The sequence below is a fragment of the Sinohyriopsis cumingii genome, unplaced genomic scaffold (assembly GCF_028554795.1).
Source record: "Sinohyriopsis cumingii isolate HCF-2022 unplaced genomic scaffold, ASM2855479v2 utg001276l, whole genome shotgun sequence".
Taxonomy (NCBI): Eukaryota; Metazoa; Mollusca; class Bivalvia; order Unionida; family Unionidae; genus Sinohyriopsis; species Sinohyriopsis cumingii.
In genome coordinates, this window is record NW_028315977.1 from 253293 (window position 1) to 267908 (window position 14616).

Genomic DNA, 14616 nt, shown 5'->3' on the forward strand with positions numbered 1-14616 from the left:
TCAACTTTTTCATTCTAATCATCAAATGTCAAATATTTCATTCATTTTACAGCAGAATGAGGATTTATATTGTTATGACTCTAGGTATCAAAACCATGAAACAGAAAGAAAGTGAAATCAGCAACACATGTAAAATTGTAAGCAATTTATTTCCCTACAATTCAAATGAAAATTCAAAAAGACAAAATAGTATGAAATAAACTCCAAATAATCCTAAATGTTCCATCTAAAGTACAAAAGTAAAGAATCTTTCCAATGAATTCCAATAGTCTGGAATGTCCTTATAAAACACAACAATGCAGTGCAATCCACAATGTCCTTGATGAAAAAATTCACAAAAATCTAAAATAACGTATTTATCAAAAAGCCAATGAGCACTTTAGTAATTCCAATGAATATTTTAAGTAAATAATTCATCTCAAATTATAACTAATTCAACAACACAACTATAAACTGATCACAACTTGATTCCCACAGACTGGTCTAAAACAGGAATGAATTATATATTTATTAAATCCCTATTTATACACATTTTCACTTGACCTATGTTTAAAAGAATATGAAGCAATCTGACTGATGGAAAAAATTGTAAAAAAAGCACAGGGCTTGAACTCAAATGCTCATGTAAAGGCTCTGTTTACAACTTACAATAATGGACAAAAGCTAGCAATGTAAATGTTCAGTTTACAGCTTACAATATTTACAAAATACAAACATATAAGAAACCAAAATGAAAATATTTGATATTTGTAATGGAAACTTCAAAACATATGCAATTTAGGCATTCTCTTTTCTTGCTTTCTACATAATGTATATACTCACTTATAAGACGAGTCCAACTTTAAATTGCGCATACCCAGATCTGCCATTGCATAATGTGCCAGCATATCTGAGTCCATGCAGTTTGTTAGGAGTAATCAGTAGAATAAACAATACAGACCTTGATCTGCAGGCACATTATGCTATAGAAGATCAATGTTTTAGTTGTCTGCAGTTTGACTCGACTTATAAGTGAGTAAATACAGTACTGCCTAATCTGTATCACTATTAATAACATTTCGTGACCATGACTCTGAGACAGCAAACTTTACTCCTTAACTGTGCATTATGTATTACAGTTAAACCTGTCTTGAAAGACCACTACTATGAATGACTACCTGTCTCAAGAAACCATGTCCTCAAAGCACAGATTTATTGAATACATGGTGTTATTACATGTAATGAGACACCACCTGTCATGAGAAAACATATTTTTGAGGCAGAAGGGGTGATCTTTCAAGACAGGTTCTACTGTACTGCATTTCAAAAAGCATATGGATGAAATTCAATATTTTGTCAATGAGATCTGCAAAATGACACTGTAATTGAAACTTTGTCATATTTAATCATCTACCACAACCACCATTCCCATCCTACCCATACAGGCTGGAATCAAATACTATTCTTTGCAACACACTGCATTTCCACCAAGCAGTGAAAGGAAATAAAGTTCTGGGCTGAGAGCGAACATACATTACCTGTGGCACAACATCCGAGATGAAATCGACCACACTTTCCATTACTGTCTTCTCACTGCAAACAAACAATATATATCTTAATTCAAGTGAAGTAAGATCCACCAAAATCACTTTAGGTTCTAGCTTTTTACAAGAATATAGAGGATATTTGTTTGAAATGAGTGACTAATGGATTCATGTTAATTGAGTGGGTGAAAATACTTCAGTTTTGCATTAACATGATGAAGCAGATCCTTTATTCATTCACAGCAAGAAAATTTTCTTTTCATTTTATACTCTAAAATATTGGCTAGCAGGATTAATTGAAGATCAGATTGAAAAAGCAGATTGCATACTGTCAGCAGTTTGCCATTTAGGTTCTGCTGTGTTTTGTGATTCTGCACATGGAAAATATAAACTGTAACAGCCTTCCAAATTCAAAACAAAATAACAAACTATGGAGAAAACAAATTGTTGGATTTGAGCTCAAGTCATCTTTAACTGAAAGCAGCCATATTAACCTCTCGACTATGTAAGCATTTAAGAATAACTTTGCATTCATGGTTATAATGTTTCCCATGTCAACTGACAGCTAGTGAAAAATTATGATATTTCACTCCAACGAAATATCAAGATTATTTCTCTCAGAAAATCCAATAATTCATGGCCTAGCATAAATTTATTTATTTATAATCACAACAAAATAATGCAACCTGTAACATGTAAATTTGCCTTACCAATGACTTTTCCAGGGTGAGTGACTGTGATCAAACCTTGCTGCCTTATTTTGGAGACAGTAAAACATATATTCAAAAACAAAATGTAAAACTATAACACTAAAGACAAATGCAAATATTAAGTCAGATTTTGAGCTTAGGCTCATTTTAACTTGGATTGAAACCATGTATTATTCAATGGGATGTAGGATAAAAAGCCATAGCAGGGACATGTACAGTGGAAAAGGCATTGGAATAGGAGATATGAAGAAGAAAAACAATGGCAGTCTTGTTCAAAGCAAGCGAAAATGTAAGTTTATCATATTACATGGCTTTAAAAATATAAGTTTATCATATTGCATGGTTTTCTTATTACCTCTGCATATACAGTATATATCTGTTTGTTTATCCATCAAGACAAGGAAATCCCAGTCACAGGTTATATTATTTGTCTCTCCTGAAGCTACACCTGGTGGGGAGACAAATAATGTATGGTGGGGAGACAAATAATGTAACCCCGCAAATTGGAATTCTTGTCTTGGTACAAACATCAACATAGATTATTTTTCTCATCTATTTTTTTTACATTCAATTTCAAATTAAAATAACCATGCACTTTTACAATATAGGTAGCCGATTCAACACAAACTATTATTTCCTCTCACTTTTTATAAACTTATCTGGTCTTACGATGTAATCTTTTATGAATGTCTGAATAATTATTGGTAGGATCAAACTATATATGCTGCTCTTAGATAAGAAAACAATAGCGAAAAAAACCAATAGCAATTTATAACTGTTATGTGTTGTACATATTGAACTGTGCGTGTCTCGAGACACATGCTATTGTATGTTATTTAGGGCAATGTGGTGCCATGTTGGTCCTAAGTACACAAGTTCTATGCATGAAAAAACAGAAACATGAAAACATTTTATATTATTATTGTATTATCACATTTAGTTAATGGATGTAATACAAAAATAAAAATAAGTAATTAATATAATTTAAAAGGTTAACTTTTAACTTTTATCAGTTCTAATTTTGAAAAGTTATATGGTAGCCAATGATACCAAATGATACTGGGTACACAGCTCTATCATGTGTAAAGACTGTAGTCAGATTTATATGTAATGGACTATTCATGGAGAATTTGAGATCTGTGCTACTATCATGTACAAAAAAACCTATGAAATAAAGAAGTGAAACTGTATGTGACATACTAGTGTGGTAATTGATATTGGTTGTAAAATTACCACCATATTTATTCTGTATGTAAAATATGCCAAGTGTTGCTATTACTAGTGCAATGATAAGATATGGGGAAATTTTGTGGAATAGCATGTGAACTGATGAATGAACCACTCTGGTAAATACAGGAGTTTTCATTTGCAACTGCATTATTATATTTGCCTCAAATGGGGAGGATCAAAAGTGATTGACAAAGTTTGAAGAAAGCAGGTTGACATGAAACATTCCAGGTTGTTACCAAATTTGTGGCAGTTGTTAAGAGGACTTGGATTTCTGTGATATGTATGGCATGTCTGCAACAGTGTTCTCTGTGAGTTTGTAGCAGAAATATTTTCTCACACTAATTTATGTCATACATTTAGAAGTCAAGTTTGTTTTCAAAGCCTTTTTTCATTAAGATTTCCTGCTCCAACCAGTGCCCATACAAATTCACAGTTAATCATGACCCAGGTGCATCCACATGGGCATGGTAAAATGTAAGTTCAGGTCACAAAATCAATGAGACATTTGTTCTTATTACACTCGAAGATACAGGACACAGGTAATGTCAAGTTAGTGAACATTTTTGGTTTATCATTCCTTGTGTTGTTACATTCTCCCCTGCTCTTGTATGTCTCTCATTAAACTTGAAATATTCAAAACTTAGTTCACAATCTTACCATCACCCTACCTGATGTTTCAATGTTTTTCATCTCCTCACCATATCCCAAAGTGCAACATATTTTTACACTGTAAAGTGGTTAATGTGTAATTTGGATTTTTAACATAGCTTTAAACAATTTTTCAGTCATATTACTACAATGTCTGCACTCTGGCAGTTTATAGTGGTCTAATGTCTAACACTGGGACATCATGCAGCAGACATGTAGCATGATGTCCCACTCAGTCATATCATCATGACACCAGGCCAAACAGTCCTAACACTAACTTCTTAATGCTGAGCGACATGTGAGGCAGCTGTTAGTAACATTTTTTAAGTCTTTGTTATGTCTGGTTGGATGTATGTGATTTAGATTTTTCATATAATTTACAAAATTGTAGTCATCTCGAAATGATGTCTGCAGTGTGGCAGTTTATAGTGATGTCTAACATCAAGACAAACATTTAGCCTAATGTCCAATCCCAGCCATGTTATCCTAGCACCAGGCTGACCACTTGCATCTAAATGCTGAGCATCAAGCAAAGCAGCTGGTAAAACAGTTTTAAAAAATCTTTCATATGACTCGACCAAGGTTCAAACCCGCAATTACCTGCATCAGAGGAAGACGCCCTAACCACTTTGACCACCAAGGTGGTCCATTGTCTGGGAATACCTCATGCTAACAAAGCATCCACTGCTAATGACTTATTAGTTTAATCATCTTTCTGGCATTTAAAGGTAAAGCAATTCCAAACAGTGCTCTTTGTCTGCTTATTGAGTATAAGATCTGGCTCAATCTTATTTAACAGTGATTACCGGTACTAGTTATTACTAAACCATGTGTTTGACTAGTAATAGTACTCTTTTATAATAATATTTTAAGCAAATAAAAGTACTGATATGTAAGAATTTATACTGATAATTGTGTATTGATATATCATAAGACCACTAACCATCATATCTGGGCTAAGGATTTAAATTTTGGGAAGGAGAGGCCTCAGATTGTTTGGAACAAAATGTATGAGCCCTAAATAGCTTTAAGAAATATTTCTGCTGCAATATTTTCGAAGTAAAACTTAACTTGTTATGCCCATTGTATTTGATGAAATATAGATATAATTTTCTATTTCAGTTTGCATAAGTTTGCACTACAGCCTCTTATTTTAACATTGCCCTGCAGATTAATGCTCATACCCTGTACAGATGATCACACGACCAGTTTTTCTTTGCCTTAAACATTGACAGTTCAGTGCATCTTATATGGGTGCTGTCTCATTTTGGCATCTAGCTGCCAGGGCTGCAGACATGATTTTTGTGCCATCGGCAAAATTCTCTAGCAGACACCTATGAATTACAAACTGTGATGGTGGTGAACCCCCTGACCACTGTGGGCCCCTGGGCTTTCGTCCTACCCTGTCCACAATCCTCATAGCTGCAAAGAATGTGTAACACTTCAAATTTAAAGACTATGAAAGAAAAATGTCTCCACTAAAAATAGCTTTCAATTTTCTAATGCAGGCTTTTCCACCAAAATTGTGATCAGCTCAAATAAAACCAGGTCAAATATGTATAATTTTCTTCAATACCTTTATACAATCTGCAAAGGGAATTCGACGGAGGTGAACACAAAAATAATCCCAAAAACACAATAACCACTGTCGAAATCCAAGAAATTACCTGTGATATGCAATGGCGTGCCAATGACCCAATTTTAACTAGCTATTGCTCTACCTTCACTTAAAATTTGGGTCAATATCATGCAACATAAATATTTCACACCATCCTGGGCGCCTCTACTAGTCCCACCCACCCCACCTACTCTTAGTTCAGTAGGCCATGCAAACAAACCTGTAACTCTGAGGCCGAACAACGTTGCAAGTGTATTTGAAAGTCCTTTTGGGTGAATCTGCAGACATTTTTGGATTCTAATCTGCAGGTGCAGTTGTTTAATCAGAGTTGGTCTTCGTTTTCTCAATGAAGTGGAATAGTATTTACAAAATGATCATCTGTTTGAGCAGAATTACGTCATCGTGTTTTGGTCTTTAGAGAGCTGGGCTGGTTTACTGTTGACTGCTCGGTATCACTTGATTCGTTCAGTCCTCCCTTGCTTAGAACATCCTGGAAAAAAACTAGAAACAGAGTGAGAGAGACTTCATTGCACAATCTACCACTCGCTGATTTATCCGCATTGTGCAGATTTGGAAGTTACAACGGACAATCCAAGTATGGGCAATTGTTTCATGATCTGAATTACATTTTTAAACATACCGTTCTTCGGAATTTCAGCTTCTACATATTTTTAAAAATCAAACACACACACAAACACACATTTCCATACATACATACATACATACACAATTATATATATATATATATATATATATATATATATATATATATATATATATATATATATATATACAAATACATATTGTACAAAATATTCTACAAGCTTGTACGTTTACCATGAATAATCTTAGTTTTTTCATAACTATTGGTTTGATAATACACTGCGGTCTTATTAACTTCTTTTTGCAAAGTTTGATTAACATTGTACTTTAAAATAAAATACATACGTTCATGGAATTAACTGTCAAAGTTTACATATCTAAGTTCATGGAATTTAACTGTCAAAGTTTACATATCTATGTATAATTTTGTATATAACTTCTATAAATACTCAAAAGCAATGAAAACAAAAGAAGTAAAATATGCCTCCAACTTAGTTTGCTGGCTTGGATAGTTTATAGCACTAATGCTAGAAGTATGACCGCAAACCAAGATCAATGTCTTATATAGTGGTATAGTTCCAGTGGTCCAGGGCACGAACGAAACCGATGCAGCCAACCGTAGACAAACAACAAGGATGATAGTGTACTTAAATCACGGTCCAAAACGTTCTACCATCAGTTCGTTGAAGCGATCTCGAGAGACCTTGTTAAAATGACAACCTTCCTGTTTGACTCCCCGCAAGACGACTGAACCTAGATATATGTATAATTCTGCAATTTTGAGATTGTAAACGTGGCAACAGTTTTGCCTTATCATGTTACTTAACTGACATAGTATTTATTCTGTGGTTTTGTCTGAAAAAAATCAATAGTGACGTGTGAGCTTTAGTATTGGACAGTAAATGGTGTTACATCATATACAAATAGTATTTAATAAGTTATTGTGCTTCAGGCAATGGCTTTAGTATTGTATAGCCCTTTTGTTACTTTGGACAAAACATGTGTGGATAAAATGAGTTGTGCTTTCAAGAGGACTAAACATTAAATGAGAAGGTTTCCAATCTGATTTATAAGTATAAAAGCAGACATTCATCTCTGGTTTATGTAGATAATCCGTTCAGACGGATTATAACAGTGTATATAGTCTAAGCCACAGAGAATATAGTTTGTGCAATTTTTTCTTGAAGTAGTTTTGATATCAGTTTCGCTTGAATGAATGTTATGTATATTTGATTTAGTTATAATTAATTGTTTATAAGTTTGAAAATCTTTTTTTTATAAATAAATGTTATTATATGTCAAAATAATGTGGTTCTGTTTGCTAGGAACTCGTACTTTTTCCAGCAAATAGTTTGACCTTGACTGTTCATTTTAGTAAACACATAAGGCTGGCCTGGTCTCTGACCTTAATTCAAAATTAGTAGCAGCCACGTAAATAAGCTTTATTTTTATTTTAAAATGATTGGATGCTGTCAAGGTCATGATGGGACTGCGTAATTTAAGCTGTAAACAATTTTATTTATTTTTTAATTTTTATTTCTTTGAGTAAAATTATTGGTTTTCGTCAGGGTCATGTTAGGCGTACGATCACGTGCCCACCCACCACCCTTTCGATTTCGCCATTTGGGTATTTTCTAAACTGCGTTTTACAATACAATATAACCTTTGTTTTAGAGAAATAATCTCAGTTGGGTTTTTACACTGAAAAGTGTATGTTGTGTCGTTTGGAGTTATTTTAAATTATTTGGATTCAAAAGAATTTTTAAAAATCCTGGAGATACACATGAGTAGTTAATGGGGGCTGTCTAGGGACAATGTAATTTACAATTAAAAACAGGGTCCTGGCACTCTGGGGACAGTGGGAATTTAACATTGTAGGGCTGTCTAGGGACAATGGGAATTTAACATAGGGAATTATAACATGGATGGGTCTATAGAGGAACAAAAAGTATTGGGTCTGTCTAAGGACAATGGGACAGATATAACTTATACAACAGACAACATACAAACATAAACAACTATACAGCACTAAAACAAATTAGGCAAGAAACGCAAATCTTTTCGAGGCATATGAGTGGCCCTGAAAAGGGCCTTTAGGTTCTTCAATTTTCTCCAGTTCTTCCACCATTTCATCTCTTTGTCAATCATTCCTTTCTTCTACTTTTCCTATTTCTCTGGCATCCAGTCAGGATGACCCATCGATCTAACTTTTTTTCTGCACCTTTATCCAGTTTTTATTTAGTCTGTCAAAGTCCTCTTTTTTTCTTTGTTTTCTTTTTTCTTTCTTTCTTTCGACCACCTGTCTTTTATCTTCTTCACTTCTTCTTCCAGCACTTTACTCATTAGTTCTTCTGCTTTCATTAGCAGGTTCAGCCCCCACTTCACAAAGAACCACTCTGTCCAGTTCAATTTCTCTTCTAAAAAAACGCCTTACTTTCATTACATTATCAAGGGCCTCCTTCAATGTGACAAATCTCACGTATGTTGATTGAATGAAGCCTCGTAACTTCTCCACTTCCTCTTCGATCATGCCTTGAACCAGATCCCTGGCTAATTTCAGGCTGTTCTACTTTGACTTGTCACAAAGTCTTTGGTAACTGGATACCTCCATTCATATTGTAGCCATTCCACCACATAGGCCCCATCCACCATCCAGTACCAACTGTCCTTCAACTTGTTAAATAACTCTGTTGTCATCTTCTTTTATTCTGTGTAGAATGGCGCGAACGAGTTAGTTAATGTACCACTGCTATATGCCTACATGGTAGGCTGTTTGATTGCTCCTAGGGAAAGGAATTCGAGCCACTTTCCCCAGACCTTTATGTGCTCACGGAGCACTGTTTGATTGACGCCGACAGGCAGTGGGACTAAGATTAGTCCCTAACTGTCTGAATTGAGGGCTTGACGGCAAGTGCAAATAGACCCAACAAACACTCGACCTATTCAGTCGCTGCTACTTAGCTGCATTTGGGTATGTATGAGTGGGAATTGACCCATCACATACTCATATGTTGGTACTGTATTTTCAGTAGTATTAAAGGCATGCAATGCACGCTGTTGTTTTATGTTTTATGTCAGGTTGTGGCAATGGAGGAGAGGGTGGAAGGGCAGCTCCAATGTCACAGGTCGGTGTTCCTCGACTTCAGGATATCTGGTCTAAATTGTCGCCATACACAAGTTTGAAAAACAAACTCTGCTGTTTTGAGTTTAGAATTAGCCTAGGAGAGTTATCTTAGGTGACAGTTTTTAATAAAGTCTGCCATTTTCTGTGTCTGGTCCTGATGGTCTTGGACTTTTGAGAATACCTTATATGAAGGATTCTGTCTTTATGGTCTTACTTGTCTAATTTTACGTTGTTTTGTTTGCAGCCTTGTGCTGCTGGGCTTGATGGTCGTTGGTGTTTAGACTACCTTATATATGCTAATTTGGGGTCCTTTTTTCCTAGAGTTGTTTAAAGTTTGCTACCTTGTGTAGCGGGCCATGATGGTCTTGGGTGTTTGACCACCTTATATGCTCTAATTTGGGGGCCTAGAATTTCTCATGGTATACATATGACTGTCAACTTCGGCTGGAGAGTTCTCAGAGGTATTAGTGGTGCTATGTGCATGCTAGAAAGTGGGAAAGATTGGTTAGGTTTAAGGAGGAATACTAAAGAAGAGAAATAATTATAAGATTTTGTTTTTTTAATCATGTAATTTGTTAATAAAAATTCCCTTCCCCTCTTCCTATTTATGGTTCCTAGTTGCCTTAATAAATCTGTTTGGATTTATTTGGTGTTATTTACATTTTTAGGCTAATTTTATTTAATTAAGACTAAGACAGATGTCTTAGCCGATTCGCTCGGGTCTCTAGGACGGGTCAAGGACATCTGATTCCCCCTCCCATATTTCAGTTTCTTAGCCTGAACATTAATTATGTGATGTTTATTACCAATCTATGTCTATTTGGATAAGATAGATATCTTTGCCGATCACTCGAGTCAGTAGGACGAGTCAAGGACATCTGATATTATGTGTTCCCTATGTTTTGCTTTGTTAGCCTGTACTAGTGTGTTATGTTATTTTCTGACTAACATTATTTAGATAAGATAGATTTATTTGCCGCAGAACTCGGGTTACTTACGACAGGTCAAAGGCATCTGATCTTATTGGTCCTACCATTTGGTTTATTAGCCAGTCTCCTAGTAGATAACAATTTAAGTATGTAAGTTTGGTTTTATATTTAGTTTTGTAACCCAGATTCATGTATAAAGTTTATTATATTTATATAGGTGAGATCGAGATTAGGGTTGTTATTCATTAAAAAATATGGGTATGTATCCGAAGATCCAATCTTATTTTGCCCCATTTTTAGTTTAGTTCTTTCTAAATTATTTTTAGTTTCTGGCAGGTGTTGAATATATGTAATGGGTTAATAGGTCTTCTGGAACCCGGCAGTGGTAGCAGTTTGGGTTGTGGGGTTGGGGTCCTATGTATTGCCCAAAGCAGATGGCCAACTTGGTTTTTCCTGTGTAAATTCTTTTTGTGATCCTTTGAACGTTATTGTTCACTTTTGTAGGTTTCCTGGTAACGTTTCTTATGATGGATTATAGTTTTCTGCCTATACTATTCAAGTTCCAGTTTGCTTGCCATATCCTATTGATATATGTTCTATCAGTACTTTCAAAACTTATGGAAAAACATGTCAGCAAGCATATTTTCAGATATCTTGACAAGTACCAATTCCTCCATAGATCACACTCAGGTTTTCGAAAGAATCATTCATGTCAGACTGCAATGACAAAACTTATAGACCAATGGCTACTAGCAGTAGAATCAGGTGAACTTACTGGTGCAATCTTCATTGATTTTAAAAAAGCATTCTCCAAACTCAGTTGCCTGGTTCACGTCGAATCTCACAAACAGATACCAGGTTGTTTGCACGGGTAAACATATATCCGAACCAAGACATATCTTAAGTGGTGTTCCTCAAGGACCTATATTAGGGCCTCTTCTTTTTCTACTATTTATCAATGATTTAGCCTTGTATCCAGCGCATGCTAACACAGATCTTTTCGCTGACGATTCGACATTGCATTTATCTGATAAATCTCTAGACTCCATTAAAAATAAACTTCAAACCGACCTCAACAATATATCAGTTTGGTGTCATCAAAACAAAATGCATATTAACATCTCTAAAACGAAATGTTTGACAATTGTAACAAGGCAGCGTCTATCTACTAACATGGATTTACTTCTAACTCAAAATGGCTTAGACGTATCTATTGTCAAAAATCGAAAACTTCTTGGTATCTACATTGATCAACACCTCAGCTGGAATGCGCATATCGATCACTTATGTGCAATGGTAGTCAAAAGAATAACTCTATTAAAATTGCTTTCAAAATTTCTACCTCCACAATCACTTGAAATTTATTTTTCGGGTTATATACTACCACTGATAGATCACGGCTCTACCATATGGGGAAACACATCAAATTATAATCTGTCCAGAATTTATAGACTCCAGAAAACGGCAGCCTGAATAATACTGAAACTTCCTGTCATGACTCCCTCAAATGTTTTGTTTTCACGTTTGAAATGGCTACCTATACAAAAACGTATTATTTATTTTAAAGGAATCATGGCATACAAGTCTTTAAACGGTCTTTCTCCAGATTATATCTCTAACATAATTGAACTAAGATCATCAAATACTGAGCGTAATTTCCGATCGACGACTAACAACGATCTCCAGATTTCTTGGTCGAAAACCAATCATTACAAAAGCTCATTTTCTGTATCAGCACCTACTGTATGGAATTCCTTACCAATGAGGATACGTAATTCAACATCCCTTGCTTCTTTTAAATTATCATTAAAGAAATTCTTTCTAGACCAGCTGGAATGATATATTAAATGCTCTGAATAGAAAACTTTAAAATCATATCCATAATTGATATATATTTGTATGTTTCCCAGCATAGTCACAAATAGTCATTAATGTCAAATATGTACGAATGAGTGTGCGACGATACATGGTTATGTGCATGAACTTCTATTTTTATTATTTTATTACAAAAGCTGAGGACCACATGGCAGATGGGTCAGCCATGACCAAATGTGTTATCCTCGTTAAAGATAGTTTATTATTATTACTATATAATGTTTGGTTATACTTATTAATTCACTGACACTAGTGGAGATTAGTATAAGTTGGGTCATGTAGTTTTTCCTTCTCTACTTGGTTTGCTAATTCATTTCCTTTGATGTCAATGTGGGATGGTATCCACATGAAGTCAACTATTTGATGGTTATTATTAAGCTCTTTAATTGAGAGATACGTTTGTTTAAGAAAATGTTATCAGGAGTCGGTGTTATTGATGAGGATAGATGAGATGACGCTTAGTGAGTCAATTAATATTACTGTTTTCTTAATATTATTTTCTTTAAATCATCTTAGGGCTTCCATGATGGCCCAGACTTCAGCTGTGTATATGGAGCGATGATCCGGTCGTCTATTTCACATTTTAATGTTCAATTCAGGGATTATTACTGCTGCTGTTCTGGGGGGTGGGGGTTGGGTGGGGTTCTGCTATTTTGGATCCATCAGTGTAAATTTTGACTGAATTAGGGTATTTAGTCATTATTTCTATTGCGGAAATGAAATCTATCTTATGCTCCCTCATAACACAAGAACACAAACGCCTGCCCAAACTACAAGGTTATACCCAGGGAATCATTGAAATCAGACTTAAGGGGCAGAAAGGGGGTGGACTAGCTATTTTTTATTATATACACTAATCGACTATGAAATAACAGAAGTACCCCCTAACATAAACATCAATAATAACATCGAAATAATGTCAGTAATGATAAATATAGGAACCAGAAACATTCAGACATTAAATGCATACGACCCAGGGGGTACCTTCTGCCCTACCAACCTAATCTCACTAAGGGTAATCACTAATAACAACAACAACAATCTAATTATCTGTGGCGACTTCAACGCACACAGTGAATTATGGGGAGGTAAAAAGAAAGATCAAAGAGGGAAAATGGTTGAAAAATGGATAACTGAAAACAATCTGGCCATCTTAAATGACGGGTAAAAAACACTAGATTAAACCCTGAGGATGGCACTCTCTCAGAAATAGACCTAACCATCGCTACCCCAAAATTGGCTCAAATCACAAATTGGTGAGTGGATCAAGAAGATACGTTAGTAGTGAAGTGGGGCGATCCAGGGACAGTGGGACTTACCATTAAAAACAGGGTCCCGGCACTCTGGGGACTATGTAAATTTAACATGGGGAAACTGGCCCGGCACTCTGGGGACAATGGGAATTAACATGGGAATCTATTTTGGGTCAGTCTAGGGACAAGGGGAATTTAACATGGGGAATAGATCGTGGGACTGTCTAGGGACAATGGGAAATTTAACATTACGGAAACCCCTGGGGGGATATAGCCTCAAGGGAATTTAACATGGGAAAAAGTCTTGGGCAACTCTAGCCTCGAGGAGAATTTAACATATGGAAATTGAACATGGTGGGTCTGTATAGCGTCAAGGGGAATTGAACATGGTGGGACTGTCTAAGGTCAGTGATGGTAGAGGGTCAAACACAACAGAGACAGAGACATATATACACTAGTACAAGCGTGAGATTTATATATAAAGCATTATCAAGGCCTGAAATCTTGCTGGGGTGTTCAAAAATTTGCATAATTGTAATGATGCTATAAATAGCTATAATCAAGGAAATGCTCAACGACAAAATGGATGTGACTAAAAGTAACGCTAAAATGACGAAATTGTCCCAGAATTTAAAAGAAAATAAACATATCCCCGAAAATTAAGTTACAATGGTTTAGACTAAAATGGATAAAATTAGAAACTACTTACAATATCAACTTGTGTGACGATCGTGGATAAACACCCATGTACCTATTTATAGCAATAATCAGCTGAAATTCATATGAAATCCCACTATCTATTTATAGCTCCAACTTGTGGGTTATCCCTTTGGAAAATTCCATTATCTTTTTATAGCCTCAGCTTGCGTGACGTTCCTGTTTATGAACTCTAGTACATATGTATAGCTACAACCTGTGGAAATCCCCAAGTCCATATTTATAGTCTCAAAATTTCCAGCGTCAGTGACGTCACTGTACTGAACACTAGGGGATAAATGTCAACAGTGTTGCAAGTGGCTGACCTGAATACGCGCTACTGTAGGTAGGTAGGTAGAGTGTATCTGATAGGGATAAAGTGAGTTTTATAGGGACAAACAGAGACC

General features: G+C 35.4%; 1 protein-coding gene across 7 annotated transcripts in view; it reads right to left on the minus strand.

Annotated features, from left to right (window-relative positions):
- The window catches only part of LOC149772680 (BCAS3 microtubule associated cell migration factor-like), a 161874-nt gene extending 155734 nt beyond the window's left edge, over nt 1–6140 (minus strand). For all 7 annotated transcript variants that reach the window (XR_016417618.1, XR_016417617.1, XM_089947487.1 and 4 more), the window contains exons 1-2: nt 5950–6140; nt 1518–1572 (exon numbers count right to left, since the gene is read on the minus strand). Coding sequence is in view for 5 of the 7 variants with exons in the window: in XM_089947487.1 (XP_089803613.1) it covers nt 1518–1572; nt 5950–6017 (123 nt within the window). In the remaining 2 variants the exon portion in view is untranslated. The remainder of the gene's footprint in view (nt 1–1517; nt 1573–5949) is intronic.
- Between the last annotated feature and the right edge of the window lie 8476 nt (nt 6141–14616).